Here is a 17,756-nt window from a genome sequence, read left to right as displayed (position 1 = left end):
TCTATAACTACTTCAGAATTTGAAAAGGGTTTTGTATTTAGTAAAACAAAAACAGAAAGCTTCCTCCTCTGCTTCAATGCCACCTACTGATCTTTCTCTGGAATTTTATATTTGCTGCTTTTACCTGGCTTTAGTCAAATGAACCTCATTTCTCTAAACAGAAATGTTAGCAAATATGACACTATTTCCCTAACCTGTTTTTATTGCACGTTGATGCATATAAGTAAAAATAAACTGAGAACATGAGGCCATGCAAATTTTCAGAGCTACACGTAAAACGTATCCATAGTCACTACAAATGACTGGTGTGTGTGTATGTTCACTATTAAGTCACTGGTGTCTGCTATTTTGTTTTGTGTAAAGGAATCGGGCCACTGTGAGGAACATTTCAAGGAGTATGTTTCAAATCAGACACTCGAAACAACTAGAACTGGCGCCAAGCTAGTTTGCTGAGCGCCTAATATATCTGAACATGGACTAAAGTGATTTTTTTTTAATTGGATGAAGAAACTCAGAACTAGAACCCACACGATATCTAAATTAAGAAATTAGAACATGAAAATATTATCTAAGCAGAGCCTGTAAAATCATTTGGTTAAAATCTGTTTCAAATATAGGCTATTTAAAAGGGGTACTTTGTGAAGAGGCAGATTCCAGATGTAACCTTGATACCAATGTCAGCATTAGGGAGACTTTGCTGAAAAAATTCAGTAACTCAGGAAAGGGATAGAAAAGATGGTTACGGCCCCACCATTCTCTATTCTGTTTTTAGCAAACCCAGAGCAAACGTGAATGCTAGTGTTTTAAAATGAAGACTTCACACAGCAAATACCATGAACTCCATGACTTCTAATCCGGATTCGATGAGATCCTAGGATGTCTCAGTTATCTTAAGAAACATCGCAAGGTTCTCACAAATGTTACCATTTCTCCTCAATTTTCCATTGCCTATTTTTCCCCATTTTTCTGTTTCTCAGATAGAATTGTTATCTCAATTTAGTCATTTTCCCTGAAAAAAAAAAAAATCATACTAAATTGATGGTGCACATGAAGATCCATCCCAACCCAGGAACAGAAACATGCCAGGTTGCGTTTCTCAGAAGGGAAAGTATCAAAAAGTCATGTAAATCATAAATTGCTTTATTTCCAAAAAGGTGGCAATCTGTAGTGTAAACATTTGTTGGGAGGGGGACGGGGAACTGTTTCAAAGCTGGTTCCCATTGTTAAACCAACATTACAAATAGGTTAAGAAGACACACATCTCTCTGTAGTCTGTTCTGAAAAAGAGCATCTCTAAACACTACGTGAAAGAGGTCGGTGAATAGGCCCCGGCCAGCAGAAGCTAACCAGAGCACAGCTGGGCGTGGCCAAGGCTTTGGGAGAAGCGATGGGAACGGAGAAAGCTTACAGGCTGCACGATGAGCTCTGCTCGCATCAAGCAGTCGGAGCAGTTCTGCAGCAGCTCCTGGATGGTGTTTTGGTTCTGGTGCCTGGACATCGTGCCGGTTTGACTAAGGAGGCAAACACAGAGAAACCAGACATCAAATAACTTATTTCAATTCTGAAATAATTTCAAACTTGCAAAAGTTGCAAAAACGGGACAAAACCACTCTTGTGAGACCCTTTACCCGGAATCCCAATTGTTAACATTTTGTTGTGTTTCCTTTATCCCCCTTCTCCCCTCTCCATAGATGTGTGTGTATTTATCTATGTGTATATATTATTTTTTTCTGAATCATTTGAGAATAGCCATGCCCTTCCACCCCCAAATATTTCAGCATATATTTATCTATGTATACATATTATTTTTTTCTGAATCATTTGAGAATAAACATGGCTTTTTAACCCCCAAATATCTCAGCATATCATTCCTAAGAATAAAAACATTCACTTACATATAACCACAATACAATGATCAAAATCAGAAAATTTACAATTGACACAAACGATTTTCTAATTTATAGAACTTGTTCAGATTTCACCAATTAGCCCAATAATGTCCTTCACAGCAAGTTTTCCCCTCCCAGGTCCAGGATCCAATCCAGAAATATATCTCTCTGAGTTATAAAAACACACTTCTGGCAATGACAATGACACAGAGCTATTTCAGCTTCACTCCTGCTTCATCCCACAGCAGTCCCTAATGACAGTCCCCAACACCACAAGTCCCTCTGCAGGAAGACCTCACGGTGTCAGACACAGAGCATGAAGATTTCACTGGCAAGTCTGGCTGAAGGAAAGGTAGGAGAGGAGAAAAAAGCTTCCTCTACAAAACTATTGGCCGGACACAGTGGTTCATGCCTGTAATCCCAGTGCTTTGGGAAGCCAAGGCAGGAGGACTGATTAAGTCCAGGAGCTAGAGACCAGCCTGAGCAACATAGCAAGACCCTGTCTTACAAAAAAAAATAGATTGTTTTTAAATTAGCCAAACATGGTGATGCGTGCCTGTAGCTCTAGCTACTCAGGCAGCTGAGCTGGGAGGATCACTTGAGCCCACGAGTTGGAGGCTGCAATGAGCTACGATCACACCACTGCACTCTTGCCTAGGTGACAGAGTGAGACCCTGTCTGTAAAAAATACATATATATTTTCTGTAATTCCTGTAAAAGAAAACGTTTTTTTAAAAATCATGGTGTGAAGTGATGGAAAATTTAAATACATTATCTTTATTGCAAAACAAACCCATTCTCCTTCCAAGATGTTCCTAGAATACCTATTTTTCTCTACAATGAAGCTCATTCAATGTACATTTCAAATGAGGCACTTTTCTGGAAGACACCTAGCAGAAACCTTAAAACAACGGTGGTGTTGGCGGAAAATGTTGCAGATGGTCTGTACCTTAAAGAAAGAGATGACAGAGTTTCATTTGCTCTTCAAGCAAGGTATAACCAAAGTCTGGCTTTTAAATTTACCAAGATATATTATGCCACAGCATAGCCTACTGTAGTCTGGTTTCAGAGAGATTTAAAGCAGACCAAGTGATTATTTAACGTCTGTGAAAAGTCCTCACAGATGTGCTACAAGAAGTTGGCTCTTCCTACCTTCAGCCAGGGCCAGCTTGAGCCTGCTTTTATCTGATACCTGTCTAACCAACTGGATATTTGTGTGTGTGTGTGTGTGTGTGTGTGTGTGTGTGTGTGTGTGTGTGTTTTAAAGAAAGAATTTCACTGTTTTAAAAAAAATGTTTGACAAACAATGGTTGCATTATGCATAGATGGGATAAGATCACAGTAATGTGGGAATTCTCCCGTGGCACCTGGCTGCACTGTCTCACCATAGGAAAGCACTTTCTTGTTTGGCCACCCATTTGGGGTTCCTCCCTGCAGGCAAGGCTCCCCAACAAGCCAGGACTAGATGAATGTGGGTGAGGAGCCCAGACCTCCCTGGGAACTACTCCCAGAAGAAGACACAGGCTCCTCCAGGCAGGCTCAGGGGAGGTGGTGCCAGAGCCATCCAGCTCTCAAAACCAGGACTGCCCCCACCCACCACCAATGAAACCAGTCTCTGTCTTCCACTCCGAATTATACAGGAAATGAGGTCCGTTTCTCATACTGCTGAGATATAAGCAAGATTATATTTGTTGTCCTAACTTGTGCAGAATTCCAACTGACTTAGAACACCTTCCAAAACGTACCTGTTATAAAACAGAGTAAAGAAATTCAAGAGACAAAGGAAAACGTTAAGAAACCCAGCAACCTCACTTAGAACCCTAGGATGAATTAAAAAATTAGGAAGGTCCTGTGTCATTATTTTTATTTTCTTTATTGAAGGGATACAGGAATACCTTTATTCTGAAACATTAAAGAAATTCTGTTCAGCAATTTGGCTCCGGTCAAAGAATGCCAGTCCCAAGCAGATAAATGAAAAGAGTTGTCTCTTAGCACAATGGAAAGACAGAGTTTCCTAAATGATTTAATAATGTGTGCCGCTGTAAAAATGATCACAAACTGAGCTATAAGATGAGGATGGGGCACGCCTGTAATCCCAGCACTTTGGGAGGCCAAGGCAAAAGGATTGCTTGAGCTCAGGAGTTCAAGACTAGCCTGGGCAACACAGCATAAAACCCAGCTGTTAAAAAAAAATAAAATGATGGAGGCATGGGAAACTGGGTGAGGGTATACACAAACTTTGTACTATTTTGTAACTTTTCTGCAAATCTAAAACTATTCTAGAATTAAAATGTATTAAAAAACAGAGACAGGGAGGACAAACACAATTGTGAATGAACGCACCAAAGTGTACATACACATTTTTTAAAGTGAATTTATGAGACCAAATTCATTTGACCACAAAATATAAAACTTGCCAATTTCTTTTTACCCAAGAAGTAGACTGGTTAGTTATACCACAGTTAGAAACGAATTACATCCAGGATAAAGGAGGTAAGGCAACCACACATTGCCTTAAAACATTGGTGGGTTTGCTCTATTTTTTAATTCCCTCCCCCTAGTTTCAGAAGACATTCCTATTTCTCTAGAGATCAGTTGACATCCTATAAAGAGAAGACACCTTACCTGCCTCCCCTTGCCTACCCATATTCGAACTTAAAAAAAAAAACAAAACAGCTAACATCATATGCTGCTAATAACACCGAATAAATTCTTCATGCTTTTCTAAAGGATTTCCATATGTTCTTCTTCTTCTTTTTTTTTTTTTTTTTTCTGAGATGGAGTCTTGCTCTGTCGCCCAGGCTGGAGTGCAGCGGCACAATCTTGGCTCACTGCAACCTCTGCTTCCCAGGTTCAAGTGATTCTCCTGCCTCACCCTCCCAAGTAGCTGGGATTACAGGCATGCACCATCACGTCCAGCTATTTTTTTTTTTTTTTTTGTATTTTTAGTAGAGATGGGGTTTCACCATGTTGGTCAGGCTGGTCTCAAACTCCTGACCTCAAATGATCTGCCCACCTCGGCCTCCCAAAGTGTTAGGATTACAGGCGTGAGCCACCGCGCCCTGTCTCATATGTTCCTGATATCCACTAAAACACTTATATGCTTTGCATGGCATGTTAGTAAATAAATTAACAACTGTATAGGAATGGGGAATGCACAGAAATCTAATCCTTTAAAGGGTTGAAAAAATAAAAAGCTTAAGTGTTGGAACAATGAAATAAAGAATCTTTTATATCATTATTTGTCTATTGGGAAGTGTGATCTGATTAACCAAATTTCATCACACACACAACTTTTCAAGACCATGTCTGATCCTTAAAACAGGGTCTACTTCTATCTTTCATCTGTAAGAATCCAACTTCAGTCTTAGGTGTGGCCGAGAATTCCCTTTGGAAACAGACCAAGGCGAGAAAAGGAACTAGGTATACACCTTGTGAATGGCTCAGTCCATCAAAACAAGACAGAGGGACATTCAGGCCAACTAAGGTATAGGGAAGCCACCTTGGCAGGTCAGTTTGCTTGTCTCAGCCCAATGAAGAATCCACACAGAACTCGCTGTACTTAATCAGGGAGGAAGTTCAGCAGAAAGGATTTTGACCCATCAGGTCAGTCTGATGTCAGACATACACCAGCTGTATGTGTAGCACTGGATTCTTCAGCACGACAGCCAGGAAAGCTTGCTTCAGGAAACATGCTTTTTTCTTTTTCTTCTTTTTTTTTGAGAAGGAGTCACTCTGTCGCCCAGGCTGGAGTGCAGTGGCACAATCTCAGCTCATTCCAATCTCCACCTCCTGGGTTCAAGTGATTCTTCTGCCTCAGCCTCCCAAGTAGCTGGGATTACAGGCACACCGCCACCACGCAAAGCTAATTTTTGTATTTTTAGTAGAGACAGGGTTTCACCAAATTTTGGCCAGCCTGGTCTCAAACTCCTGACCTCAAGTGATCCACCCACCTTGGCCTCCCAAAGTGCTGGGATTACAGATGTGAGCCACCACTCCCGGCCAGGAAACACGCATTTTTTTAAAAGCTGTAATTCAAACCTTTCTAAGTCAGATTATATATATGTATATATATATTTTATTCACCACATAATTTTAGATTTTTTTTTTTAATCTCAGAAATTTCTATTTCCATCTGTTGGGCTAAATGGTATGTAAGATTCACCTCATTCATTCTGTAACTCAATTTTAGGAAACCACTAAACTCATTCTTCCTTACTGAAAATAATATAAATGTCTATGTTAAGTTCATGGTAAATAAATTTATTCATGGTAATTGAATTAAATTTAATTCATATAGTGCAGTTTGGGAAAATGCAAAATTCTATAATGTATAAAGAAATAATTTTAAAATGATGTACTTACTAACAAGTTTATACAAATTTTTTTAAATCCCTAGCCTCAAAGAAATTTTTAATACTGCTACATATGGGTGTTAGGGGTTGAGAGATTTTCAAATCATGTTAGGAATTAAATTAACAAGCCATGAAGTTCAATTTTTAAATCCCATTTCAGTGGCAGAGAAGATGGCAGATGTGATGTGCTTTTTTAAAAAAAAAAAGAAAAAGAAAAAGAAAACAACTCATTTGGGTCAAATTTATCAAAAGAATATTGACTTCTAAACCAAAATTAATAGGTGCCCTTGAAAAAAATAACTCATCCTTAAAAGTTTTTAACTCTTCTGAGAGATAAATGAGTCATACTACAAAGAACCTACCTGCATATACTTTTTTTTAAGTTCATCCTAAAACTTGTTTAAACAAGTAAGAGTTCCAAATATTTGCACAGAGAGCCCTTCATCGGTGGTTAAAAAAAAAAAAAAACAAGTTCTGGATTCTAATCCAAAGATGGACCACATGAATGTGTGAACAATATTACCAAGATTTCAAGGTTTTATTTTACTGCCTTCAAAAAAACATTTTTCTTTAAAAATAGGACTCCAAAACTGGCTGTCCTAAGGCATTAGCTTTACATGTGTTGCCAAAAATATTATTTTTAAAAATACAAGACAAGGTTGGGCGCCGTGGCTCATGTCTGTATTTGTAATCCCAGCTGGGAGGCAGAGGCCGCCAGATTGCTCGAACCCAGGAGTTTAAGATCAGCCTGGGTAACGTGGCGAAACCCCGTCTCTACAGAAAAAAAATACAAAACTTAGCTGGGTGTGATGGCACACGCCTGTAAGTCCCAGCTACTCGGGAGGCTGAGACGGGAGGTTGAGATGAGATGGTTGAACCTGGGAGGCAGAGGTGCAGTGAGCCGAGATTGCACCACTGCACTCCAGCCTGGGCAAAAGAACAAGACTTTGTCTTAAAAAAATAAAAATATTCAGAAAGATAAAGGAAAAAAAGTTCACACTTTCAGAAAGATAAAGAAAAAAACAAAAAAATACAAGACAAATATTTCAAAGAGGGACATTATAGGCAAAAAAAAAAGTTTTTAAATGAAGAGTTACTCTCTTTGTTTTATAAAAATACTTTTATAATAACCTATACTGCTCATTAGACACTTGGACCATGCCCCCTAACTTTGCATTTCTTTCTGTTTATATATTTTCTCTCCAACTGGACTCCTTTCCTTCCTTCCTCTTTCCATCTCTCCCTTCCTCCCTCTCTCCTCTTCTTTTGTTCATTCAGTCAACACAGGCTCTTGTACATATGTCAGAAAGACTCATATGTCTCTCTGTTTTCAGGTTCACAGAATAATTGCCTAGAAAAAACTCAGGAAATGTGTATTAGGAATTATGATAGTTATGTAATGCATTAATATTGACCGTAAGGCCTATTTGCTTAGCTCTTTATAGTTTTCAAAGCATTTTTCACACATACTATTTTGTCTGAGTTTCTTGAAAGGATCTTGCATAAAAAGAAAAATATATTTTTAATACTTCATTTAAGGATGATACTTTACCTCTAAGATTCACTAGCCGGGTGTGGTGGCTCACGCCTGTAATCCCAACACTTCGGAAGGCTGAGGCGGGAGGATCACCTGAGGTCGGGAATTCGAGACCAGCCTGACCAACGTGGAGAAACCCTGTCTCTACTAAAAATACAAAATTAGCCAGGCGTGGCGGCGCATGCCTGTAATCCCAGCTACTCAGGACGCTGAAGCAGGAGAATCGCTTGAACCTGGGAGGCGGAGGTTGCAGTGAGCCGAGATCCCGCCACTGCCCTCCAGCCTAGGCAACAAGAACGAAACTCCATCTCAAAAAAAAAAAAAAGAGAAAAAAATTCATTAAACACCCTCTATATACATCAGCTGAAATGCCGTGTTAGCCATCCTTCAAAAGTTCAAAACTTCAAAAGTTACAGCCTTCTGCAAGGAGCTTTCCATATCACACCTCTGCATCCTCTCCTCTCTTGCATTAGTTTAAACACACCTGGCTACCTGCTCCTGGAGAGCAAAGTCCCATGTCTTAGTCATCTTGGACTCCTACAAACACTTAACCTAACAACATAAATAAGGTTCTGCACACAGAAGATACTTAATGCATGTTTGTTTGGCTTAGTAAAGTGGAAGAAAAACAAAGGCAAACAAAAGACTGATCTGAGGATATTATGGCTCATCTCATTACTCTGATTTCAAAAGCTCAACCAGAGAGCACAGCTGTCCCCTCCCCATTCCCACTCCAGCAGTGAGCAAACATGATGGATTTTTTTTCTCTACAGATTTTAGAAAAACAGCCTCTTTTGATCCTGCGTTTTGTCTTCGCCCAGGAGCTACAGAAACACTACTCTAATAAAAGTTCTGCTTCTTTTCCATGCGGTTTTCTCGATTTTCACACTGTGTGTTTGGCAGATTGTGTTTGCGGGATAGTGGAAAACTGATCACATATCATTAACTTCAGAAGGACTTTGAAGTAGGGCACAGTTGGAGTCCACGCCCAGCTCAGCCACTTCCAGTTATACAGCCTGTGACCTTGAGCAACTTAAAGTGACATCCACTGGCAGTGCCTGGAGCTTCTGCCTCTATGACAGGTAGAACACCCCCTCCTGGGGCTGAGGTGAGGCTCAGAGGGACACTGCAGAGGCGGAGACCTCACTTAGCGATAGCTCTTACTTGTGGAGGCTGCTGCTGTTGTTATGGTTCTGAAATTTCTTTCTTTTTTTTTTTTCATGGAGTCTCACTCTGTTGCCCAGGCTGGAGTGCAGTGGCATGATCTCAGCTTGCTGCAACCTCTGCCTCCCGGGTTCAAGCGATTCTTCTGCCTCAGCCTCCCGAGCAGTTGGGACTACAGGTGCCCACCACCATGCCCAGCTAATTTTTGTATTTTTAGTAGAGACAGGGTTTCACCATATTGGCTAGGCTGGTCTGGAACTCCTGACCTCGTGATCCGCCCACCTCGGCCTCACAAAGTGCTTTGATTACAGGCATGAGCCACCACGCCCGGCTGAAATTTCATTTTTGTGTTTTGTCTTTGCCCTAGTCCATAACTTTAAGGATGTCCTGCAGCAAAATGGAGTCGGGGTGATGAGAAAAAAAAGAGAAAGAGGAGAAGGAAGAAATGGATTGGGTATTAAGTGTGAGGCATTTCAGGAGTTCCTAAGGTTCCCTACAAGACTCAAAAATAACTGAGACAATTCATAGAGAGTGATACACTTTAACAGCATGAAAGAAACTTATTGAGGGTAAGAAAATTCAAAGGCCAGGTGCACTGGCTCTTGCCTGTAATTCTAGCACTTTGGAAGGCCAAGGTGGGAGGATCACTTGAGCCCAAGAGTTCAAGACCAGCCTGGGCAAGATAGCGAGACCTTGTCTCTACAAAAAAAAAATTTTTTTTAATTAGTTGGGTATGGTGGCGCACGCCTGTGGTCCCAGCTACTCCAGAGGCTGAGGTGGGAGAGTCACTTAAGCCTGAGTGGTCAAGACTGCAGTGAGCTATGATCATGCCACTGCACTCCAGCCTGACCCAAAGAGCAAGACCCCATCTCAAAACAAACAAACAAAATGTAATTCCAAGCAGAACCTTAGATCTGTTTGCTGCAGCTTCTCACTAAACTGTCTTCATTTTCATGAAATGTAGATTTCACATTTATGAGCTCTTCCAGCCCAAGGTGTCGGTGGTGAGGCATAAATTATTGGACTGCACTAGTATTTTACAAGATGTCACCTCAAATGAGCAGCTCATGTCTGAGTCTTAGGATCTGTGGGGCCGTGACTTCAAAATCAGAACCACACCCGAACGTTTTCAAGCGGCAGGGCCACTAGGACCAGCCCAGCGGGAGGGAGATGGAGAAAATCAAGGGGTGGGGCACTGCTCCCAGCTGCAGCAACAAGGCCTCCAGACTGAAACCACTCCTTCTAGAACCTCCTGGTCTGGAAAGACTGGTTAGCTGAGAGTCAAGACACACTCTCCAAGTCTCACACCCAAGCCCTCCTTGCTCCACCCTAAGAAGTCAGCACTGAGGCATGAGGGGCATCAGCAGTTTCTCCCTTTCCAAGACATTTCCATTACCTGAACAATGAAATTATGCCCATATTTAGAGAAAAAAATGACTGTTGAAAGCCGTATTGTCGGCCGGGCGCGGTGGCTCACGCTTGTAATCCCAGCACTTTGGGAGGCCGAGGCGGGCGGATCACGAGGTCAGGAGATGGAGACCAGGGTGAAACCCCGTCTCTACTAAAAATACAAAAAATTAGCCGGGCGTGGTGGCGGGCGCCTGTAGTCGCAGCTACTCGGAGAGGCTGAGGCAGGAGAATGGCGTGAACCTGGGAGGTGGAGCTTGCAGTGAGCCGAGATCGCGCCACTGCACTCCAGCCTGGGTGACAGAGCGAGACTCCGTCTCAAAAAAAAAAAAAAAAAAGAAAGCCGTATTGTCCCATTAAATAGATCTGACTAACAGTTGGCTTAATGCAGAATCAAATTGAGTTTCTTTTTTCCTAAGCAGATAGAAACTCCACAAGAGTATTAATGAAAGAATACAATGATTATGAAATATTTCACAGGAATGCAGACTGAGGAATTCAACAGACTAAAAATAAGTAATAACTCAGATAGAAAAGGGTTTACAAGTAGAAAAGGTGAATTCTCACACTACAGGTTTAATCTTCTCTTGGGTCATTGTACTATACTGGATTCAAATCTAGCTTAACCACTTAACTAGCTGTGTGACCTTAGGCAAGCCATTTAAATATTTTAACCTCAGATTCCCATCTGTAAACTGGGAAGTTTGTTATGAGGCTTGAGATAACAAACATCCTATACAAGTCACATCGCAGGTGTTTGCCGGGTAATGGTAACTATTATTAACCACAGACCTGATATTTTTATAAAATATACAAGTTAAATTTAATAACCATGTAAATGTTACCTGCCATATATTAAGCTAAACTAAATCTTGCTTTGCAATCGTTTCCCAGAAAAGTGTTTAGACTATCTACGCTATGAGTCACTTGAGCTCTGGGCCTGTTTTCTCAGACTCTCCCCTGCCTCTCACATCCAATTCTTAGCTGAAGCTGTCACTCCACCTTGGCAATACCTACTTTCCCATCCACCACCCTCACCCTGGTTCAGACTTTCATTCCCTCCCTCCTTCACTGGTGCAATGGCTTCCTTAAGCCAACGCCTAAACAGTCCAGAAGGTCAGTTATGATTGTCTCACTTCCCCGCTCCTCCAATGGAGGAGACTTTCAATGGCTTCAATGAAAACCTGCACCGGCTTCCCTCTGCCTATCCAAATCCCTCTCCAGGGCATTCAAGGTCTCCAATGCCTTGGTCAAAAAAGGATGCTTCCTCCTTTCATCTTACTGCCTCTCTGCTCAGAGGGAATGCTCAAAAAGGAGATCACTCCATAGGCTTCGCAGACTTTTCTCATGCTCTTCTCTCCCCCTGGAAGGCTCTCTGCCCACCCATCTTGACACAGCTGAAATACTCCAAAGTCTAGTTCGACACCACTTCCTTTATAAAGTCTTCCCAGTGCCCCCACGACAGATATTCTCTCACCTCCTTGTGAAGTCTCTGAAGTCACGTACACCCCTCCTGTGCATTCCGCTTTTGCGTGCTAGTCTTCGTGTACTTATCTTCCTTGGAAGAGCCTACACTCCTTTCAAGGCTATAGATTTCTGCCTTGATCTCCCCTGACACTTAACACAGAATGCAGCCGATGCTCGGTAAATACTTGCTGAATGAAGGAATTAATGGAATTTGACATACTTTCATGGTATAATTACAGGCCTGTCCATTCTAAAAGTCAGGCTGTGAAGGCACAGGGAAAACCAAGGTGAGGGTCCTTGGGTCCTCAGGCCAACCCAGCCATAAGTGGATTCTGGGATCTTGGGCATGTCCTCAGCTTCCTACCTCTGAAGTATGCATGTGGGGTTTCTGCCTATAGGCTAAGTGATCCTTAGGGGGTCCCCCCTGCTCTAATATTCAGGCAAACGGACCTGTTTGTCTCATGGTAAGAAATAAGCTTCTCTTAAAACCTAATTTAAGACTAACTTTAAAATATATATGAAATAATGATCACATGTATCTCAGTTTTGAAATCATGAGATCTGAAGAAAAATAAGCATTAATATTATAAACACATATTTCTGAAGCTTAATGACTATTTTCTGCTTTTAATCCTCCTACAAATTCACCCTTTGATGGGTGAAAGATCTAACTGTGGGACTTTGTTACTTTGGTAACAAATTTCACTACTGATTTGTAATTTGTTTTAATGACAGGAATAAGACTAGAGTAATTTTGCTGTAATTGAAAACAGTATTAATATAACATCCTATCCAAGAAGAATCCAAAATTTACATTTCAAGACATGTACATGTCTATTATTTCATTGTCAAGGTTGTAACATTTACCAAATGTTAACAAAATTAAGTAGTTGCAGATTCTATTGAATCTAAAATAAAGACACAAAGAACAGGCAGGTGGTAGGGGAAAAAGAGGGGATTACGATACAATGAGATCTAGTATTGTCCTAAAAATAATGTCCTAAAAATGGTAAGTGCTGTTCGTGGAAAGGACACAGAGAGAGATGTTTTAAAGTCATTTTCAGAGGAAAACTAAGAGTTGGGCCCTCCACACATTCAAATTACTTTATTTAGGGAAGGGCTAAATACAAAACACTCAGCTCAAAAATCACCAGTCTATTAATAATTCAGCCATAAAGTAGCAGTTTTTGAAATAAATGAGTTTAAAGTCAACCAATAGTTTTTATACTAGTTTTTGTGCTAAAAAAAAAAAAAAGAAGAAGAAAGAAAAGAAAACCACAAAAACGTTTATTTAGAAAACCTCTGGGTCGGAAAAATACTTATGAAATTCTTAATCACCATTCACTTAGCAGAGAGCAGTGGCTCCCTTGGGCACAGAGGGCACCCTACTTCTACAAAGTGCATGCCACAGCCAAACATCTCCCTCCACATAAAACCAGAATGCCACCAGAAAAACTGCTACATGCCCTGTCTTCAGTCAGTCGCTATTATTTGAAAACGCAGACGCAGAAGTCAGCATTTGTGGGTTATTTTGTAGTCAGTAGCACCAATGCAGACTGGGACAGGCTAGGGAGGAAACTCCATTGTCAGGGTCCCCGGAAAGAATGACCGCCTCGCGACTCAAGCCCTGAGCTTGACGCCCTGCTGCCGGGCAGAGCAACATTAGTGAGGAGAAAACATATCCTTCCTCAAAGTCAGGTAATTTTTCACTTGGGTCTCTTTCCCCTTCCCAGAGATGTGAGACTTGACAAATTTATAAGTAGGCTTTAAGTTGGAAAAACAGAACACGAGAAATGATACTACACAATGAAAAAACATGGAGCCTGCCCAAAATGAAATGTTTCAGTGGGGAATCCTAATAAAACATGTATCTTGATGCAGTTCATTAACCAATTAATTTATTAAAGTTTTACTTCTCTACAAAAGGTATAAGAAGCCAAGGGAGTGAAATATTCGATTAATAGTACTGATTATTGTCTATTTAAAAGATAAGAAATCCAGGCTAGCAAAAGCATAGTTATAAATAATAATCAAAATAAATACTTGGTTCATGAAAACGCCAAAAAGAGCTACTAAAGAGTCCTTCCCATTCTATTCTGACTTGGATTTAAACTGTGTGTAACCCACACATTTAAAGGACGTGCATCTCAAATCCTGGAGGACTGCGAGAGAAAATTTAAATTTCAGATTTAAATGGCTGGCAAAATTTTAAAACAAATGTAATGAAAACCCAAGTTTTCATTCCTCCTATTGCTTGGCACATTTTCCCTGGAAATCCCCAGACACATTTTGTTCAGGAAACAAAGAACTCCAAGATTGAGACAATTCTTTGCTAACTCAAAAAAAAAAAAAAAAAAAAAAAAAAAAAACAAAACGAAAATAGATTTTCAAGATGCTCCAGAAATAAATAAATGAATCTAAGCAGAAAACAGGTTACAACTCGAGTAGTCCCTGCCTTCAAAACTGCTTGCAAAACAAAACTCCCTGGAGCTCATTCAGGTTGCTCCTCCCAGGCCTAGGGCCACAACGCCTGGTAAATAACGTCCCGGCGCTCAGGGCCTCTTTCCCAAAAGCCCGACATGGGAAGAACTAGCAAGGAGCGGGGAGGTGGGGCGGGCTGCAAAACGCGCACGGCTCACGTTGGCATCTAGAGTCCAGCTCCCGAGACCCGGTCAAAGCAGGGACAGGGTCTCTCCCCCCCCACCCACCCACCCAAATGACGCCCTCGGTCTGTTTCCGCGAGGATCCGGAGAAGCTGACCCTCTCACCGGGGGGGTCTTCCCGGGGCACCTAGGCCAGGGCGCGCCCCCAGCGTCGTCCTCCCCCACTCCCCCACTCCCCTGCCCACACATTCTGGATCAAAGCAGACACGCGGCCGGCGCTCTGCGATCCAAGGCACACAGGGGTCTTTCATCCGGTGTTTTTAAAAAGGAGGAAACAAAAGGCTCAGAGGCAGGGCCCCAGGTGCGCTCGCCCGCTGGGGCTGCAGCGCGGACGACCGAGGGGAACAGGCAACGTCCCGGCCGAACTTCGAGCCCGGGGCCGGGTAGCCACCCCGGCGGGGAAGTTTCGTTTGCCGGACAGGGGAAGCCAAAGCGCCTCCTCGGGACAGGACCCCGCGCCGCCTTGATACAAACGTCCTCAGGTGGCCGAGGAGTCCAGGAGTCGCTGCAGTCGTGGTCTCGGGGTTACTGGGGATTGGGGGTGAGCCGGTAGAGACTGCGGAGCCCCGAGCACCACTCGGCCACCAGACAGGACCGGGGCCCCGCTCTTTTCCTCTTTTACTTTGATTACGGTTGGAGAGGTTGGGTTTTGTGGTCGCAGCCCCACCTCGCCTGACCTCCCATTCGCGGGCTGGGACAAAGGCGACTGCAGCCGTGTCCAGCAGGCAGGGGACAGCCCCGTGCTGGCCCGACGCCCCCTCTGACCACCCGCCCGGGCTCGCGGGAGGGGAGAAAGGTAGGACCGAGTCCCTGCTCGCAGGACAGGGGCCAACCTGTCCCCACACGGGTCAGGACACCCGGGTCCTGCTCCCAGCGCGGCCGGGAAGTTCTTTCGGGACCTGGGGCAAAAAACCTTTCCACCTTCGGGACTCGAGTCTCCCAGTCGCCCAGAGGAGGACGGTCCCTCCCTGTCCCGCGAGCCCCGCAGCCCGCGCTGTCCGGGCAGGTACCCACCAGTAGCCGTCCGAGTTCTGGTCGGTGATCACGCCGCGCCGCGAGTAGTACATCCTGCTGGTGCCCCCGCCGCCGCTGGTCACCTCGTAGCGCAGGTCTGGGCCAGACTCGGCGCGGGTCATGCGGCCCAGAGTGTTGATCCGCGGGTGGGAGCCTCCGTTGCAGCTCATGTCGGCGGGCAATCGGGAGAGCGGCTCAGCGCCGAGGCATAAGCGAGGCGGGCCGGCGCGGAGAAAGCGGAGGGGGCCAAGGATAGGCGGACGGCCGGGGAACCGGGCGGGAGTGCGGAGGGCTCGCGAGGTCGCTGCTCGCCACCTGGGCCCTCCCGAGGCCGCGGCGAGCGCGGAGACGGCGACGGGCCGGGGGCAGGAGCGGGAGGAAGAGCTGTGGCTCGAAGGGCGGCAAGGGCGCAGAGGAGCTGCGTCGGAGCTGGGTGTTGGTGTTGGTCGGTGGCGGAGCGAGTCTCCTCCCCGCTGGCACCGGGCGCCGAGGCCACACCTGGCCGGTTTCTTCCCAGGGCGGGGTGCGGCCGCCGCGCCTTCCCCGCCCCCCCGCGGGTGTCGCCGACGCGCTCCGGCCGCCCCTCCCCACCTGCGCCCGCCGCCCGCGGCTCCGCCCTGCGCCACCGAGGCCTGAGTAACACCGGGCGGGGCGGGGTCCCCGAGACCCGAGCGCCCTGGGCGAAGCCACCGCGGGGAGGACGTGCGCTCGCGGGGGCCGCTGCGCTCTGCGCTGGGGCCTCTCGGGCTGGGAATGCGTGGCCCGGCTTTTGAGGATTTCCTCGGTCCCCGGGCGGAAATAGCTGGCATGGAGGGGCCTCTCGATTGGAGAGTTACTGGTCAAATATTTACTTTTGTTGATCACTGGAAACGCTACCTACCACGCATTGACTAGAACCACAGTGAGGAGGGAACGCTTTAGATGATAGAGTTTTGTCTGGGGACTTGTTTTGTTTAGTTTTATTCCGGGAATTCAGGAAATTGCCTCAGAAGTGCGATTTCTGATGTGTAACACCTTTTTTTTACAGAAAACCACGACTTCCTGGAAAAGTCTTCACCGTAAATATTAATCTCTTTGGCATAAAGAGGAAAACACTACAGCTAATTTTTCATGGGATAACATAAAAATATAAGTTGCAATTTCATTTTTTCCCTTTCGATGGTCTTTTTAAACGAGGAGTAAAGATTTCAACGCCAAGTCCAGTTTCCAAATTTTGTACCAGAACCTTGCAGATGCTTGTCTCTCGCGCCCTTCTCCGCAGACCCAACCCTCTCCGGAACTCAGAGCTGTTCGCCCAAGTCAGCGGAGGAGGCCTCCTGGGACTTGAGCCTGAGGGTGACAAAGAACCCTAGGCAGAGATCATCTACTTGGTAGGGATGAGTGACGCGGAGCTTGAACATTCCAGCAACTTGCTCCAGGGCCACTCCCAGTTCAGAGGCTGTGTTAACTACACCGTAGGTTCCAGGAACAGAACCGGGTTTGGATACAGACCCAGTCACACCATCCATGAAAAGCTGTTTCTATAATATGGAAAATTGTTAAATGACGCTTTAGTAAAAGCCATTTAAAGATCTAATAAATTTTTCATCTTTCCAAACAATGCCGCTAATTACCTTCTGATACAGTGCGTTTCCAAAATGTTTATGAACTGAAAACAAAAATAAAAAACTACATTTTTATGTTGTAAAGAGAGTGGGGGGGACTTTCTAAAATTTGTCATATTATAGCACTTCTCATGACAACTTGACCCTTTAGGCGTAATTTTTGACAAAATGTCTTGTTCTTTTTCGTTTTACAGCTGAACGTCTTAAATTCAAGCAGTAAACACATATAATGAGATAAAAGTTTATCACTGTTAGCACAACCAATAATTTGCACCGTAGTCTCAATTTCCTCGAATCTTTAATAAAACCAAAGTGGTCAAGTGTTTAAATGATTATACAGATTGAGTACCCCTTATCCAAAATGCTTGGGACCAGAAATATTTTGGATTCTGGATTTTCTTGGATTTTGCAATATTTGCATAGACGTAACGAGAGATCTTTGGGGATGGAACTCAAGCCTAAACATGAAATTGATTTATGTTTTCTATATGCCTTATACACATAGCCTGAAGGTAATTTTATACAATATTTTAGATAATTTTGTGCATGAAACAAAGTTTTGACTGCATTTTGACTGCAAGTCATCACATGAGGTCAGGTGTGGAATTCGCCACTTGTGGTCATCATGTCGGTGCTCAGAAGGTTTGGATTTGGGA

At 43.8% G+C, this 17,756-nt stretch overlaps 1 protein-coding gene across 1 annotated transcript in view; it reads right to left on the bottom strand.

Moving 5' to 3' along the window:
- DSP (desmoplakin) overlaps nt 1–15,932 on the bottom strand; it is a 45,451-nt gene extending 29,519 nt beyond the window's left edge. Inside the window, exons 1-2 of the mRNA XM_032140349.2 lie at nt 15,497–15,932; nt 1,409–1,511 (exon numbers count right to left, since the gene is read on the bottom strand). Of these exons, the coding sequence (XP_031996240.1) occupies nt 1,409–1,511; nt 15,497–15,666 (273 nt within the window). The 5' untranslated portion in view covers nt 15,667–15,932. The remainder of the gene's footprint in view (nt 1–1,408; nt 1,512–15,496) is intronic.
- Nucleotides 15,933–17,756: the final 1,824 nt, after the last annotated feature.

This window comes from Hylobates moloch, unplaced genomic scaffold (genome assembly GCF_009828535.3).
Source record: "Hylobates moloch isolate HMO894 unplaced genomic scaffold, HMol_V3 SCAFFOLD_20, whole genome shotgun sequence".
Taxonomy (NCBI): Eukaryota; Metazoa; Chordata; class Mammalia; order Primates; family Hylobatidae; genus Hylobates; species Hylobates moloch.
The sequence above is the reverse complement of the archived record's forward strand: the minus strand, read 5'-3'. Positions and strand labels throughout refer to the sequence as shown.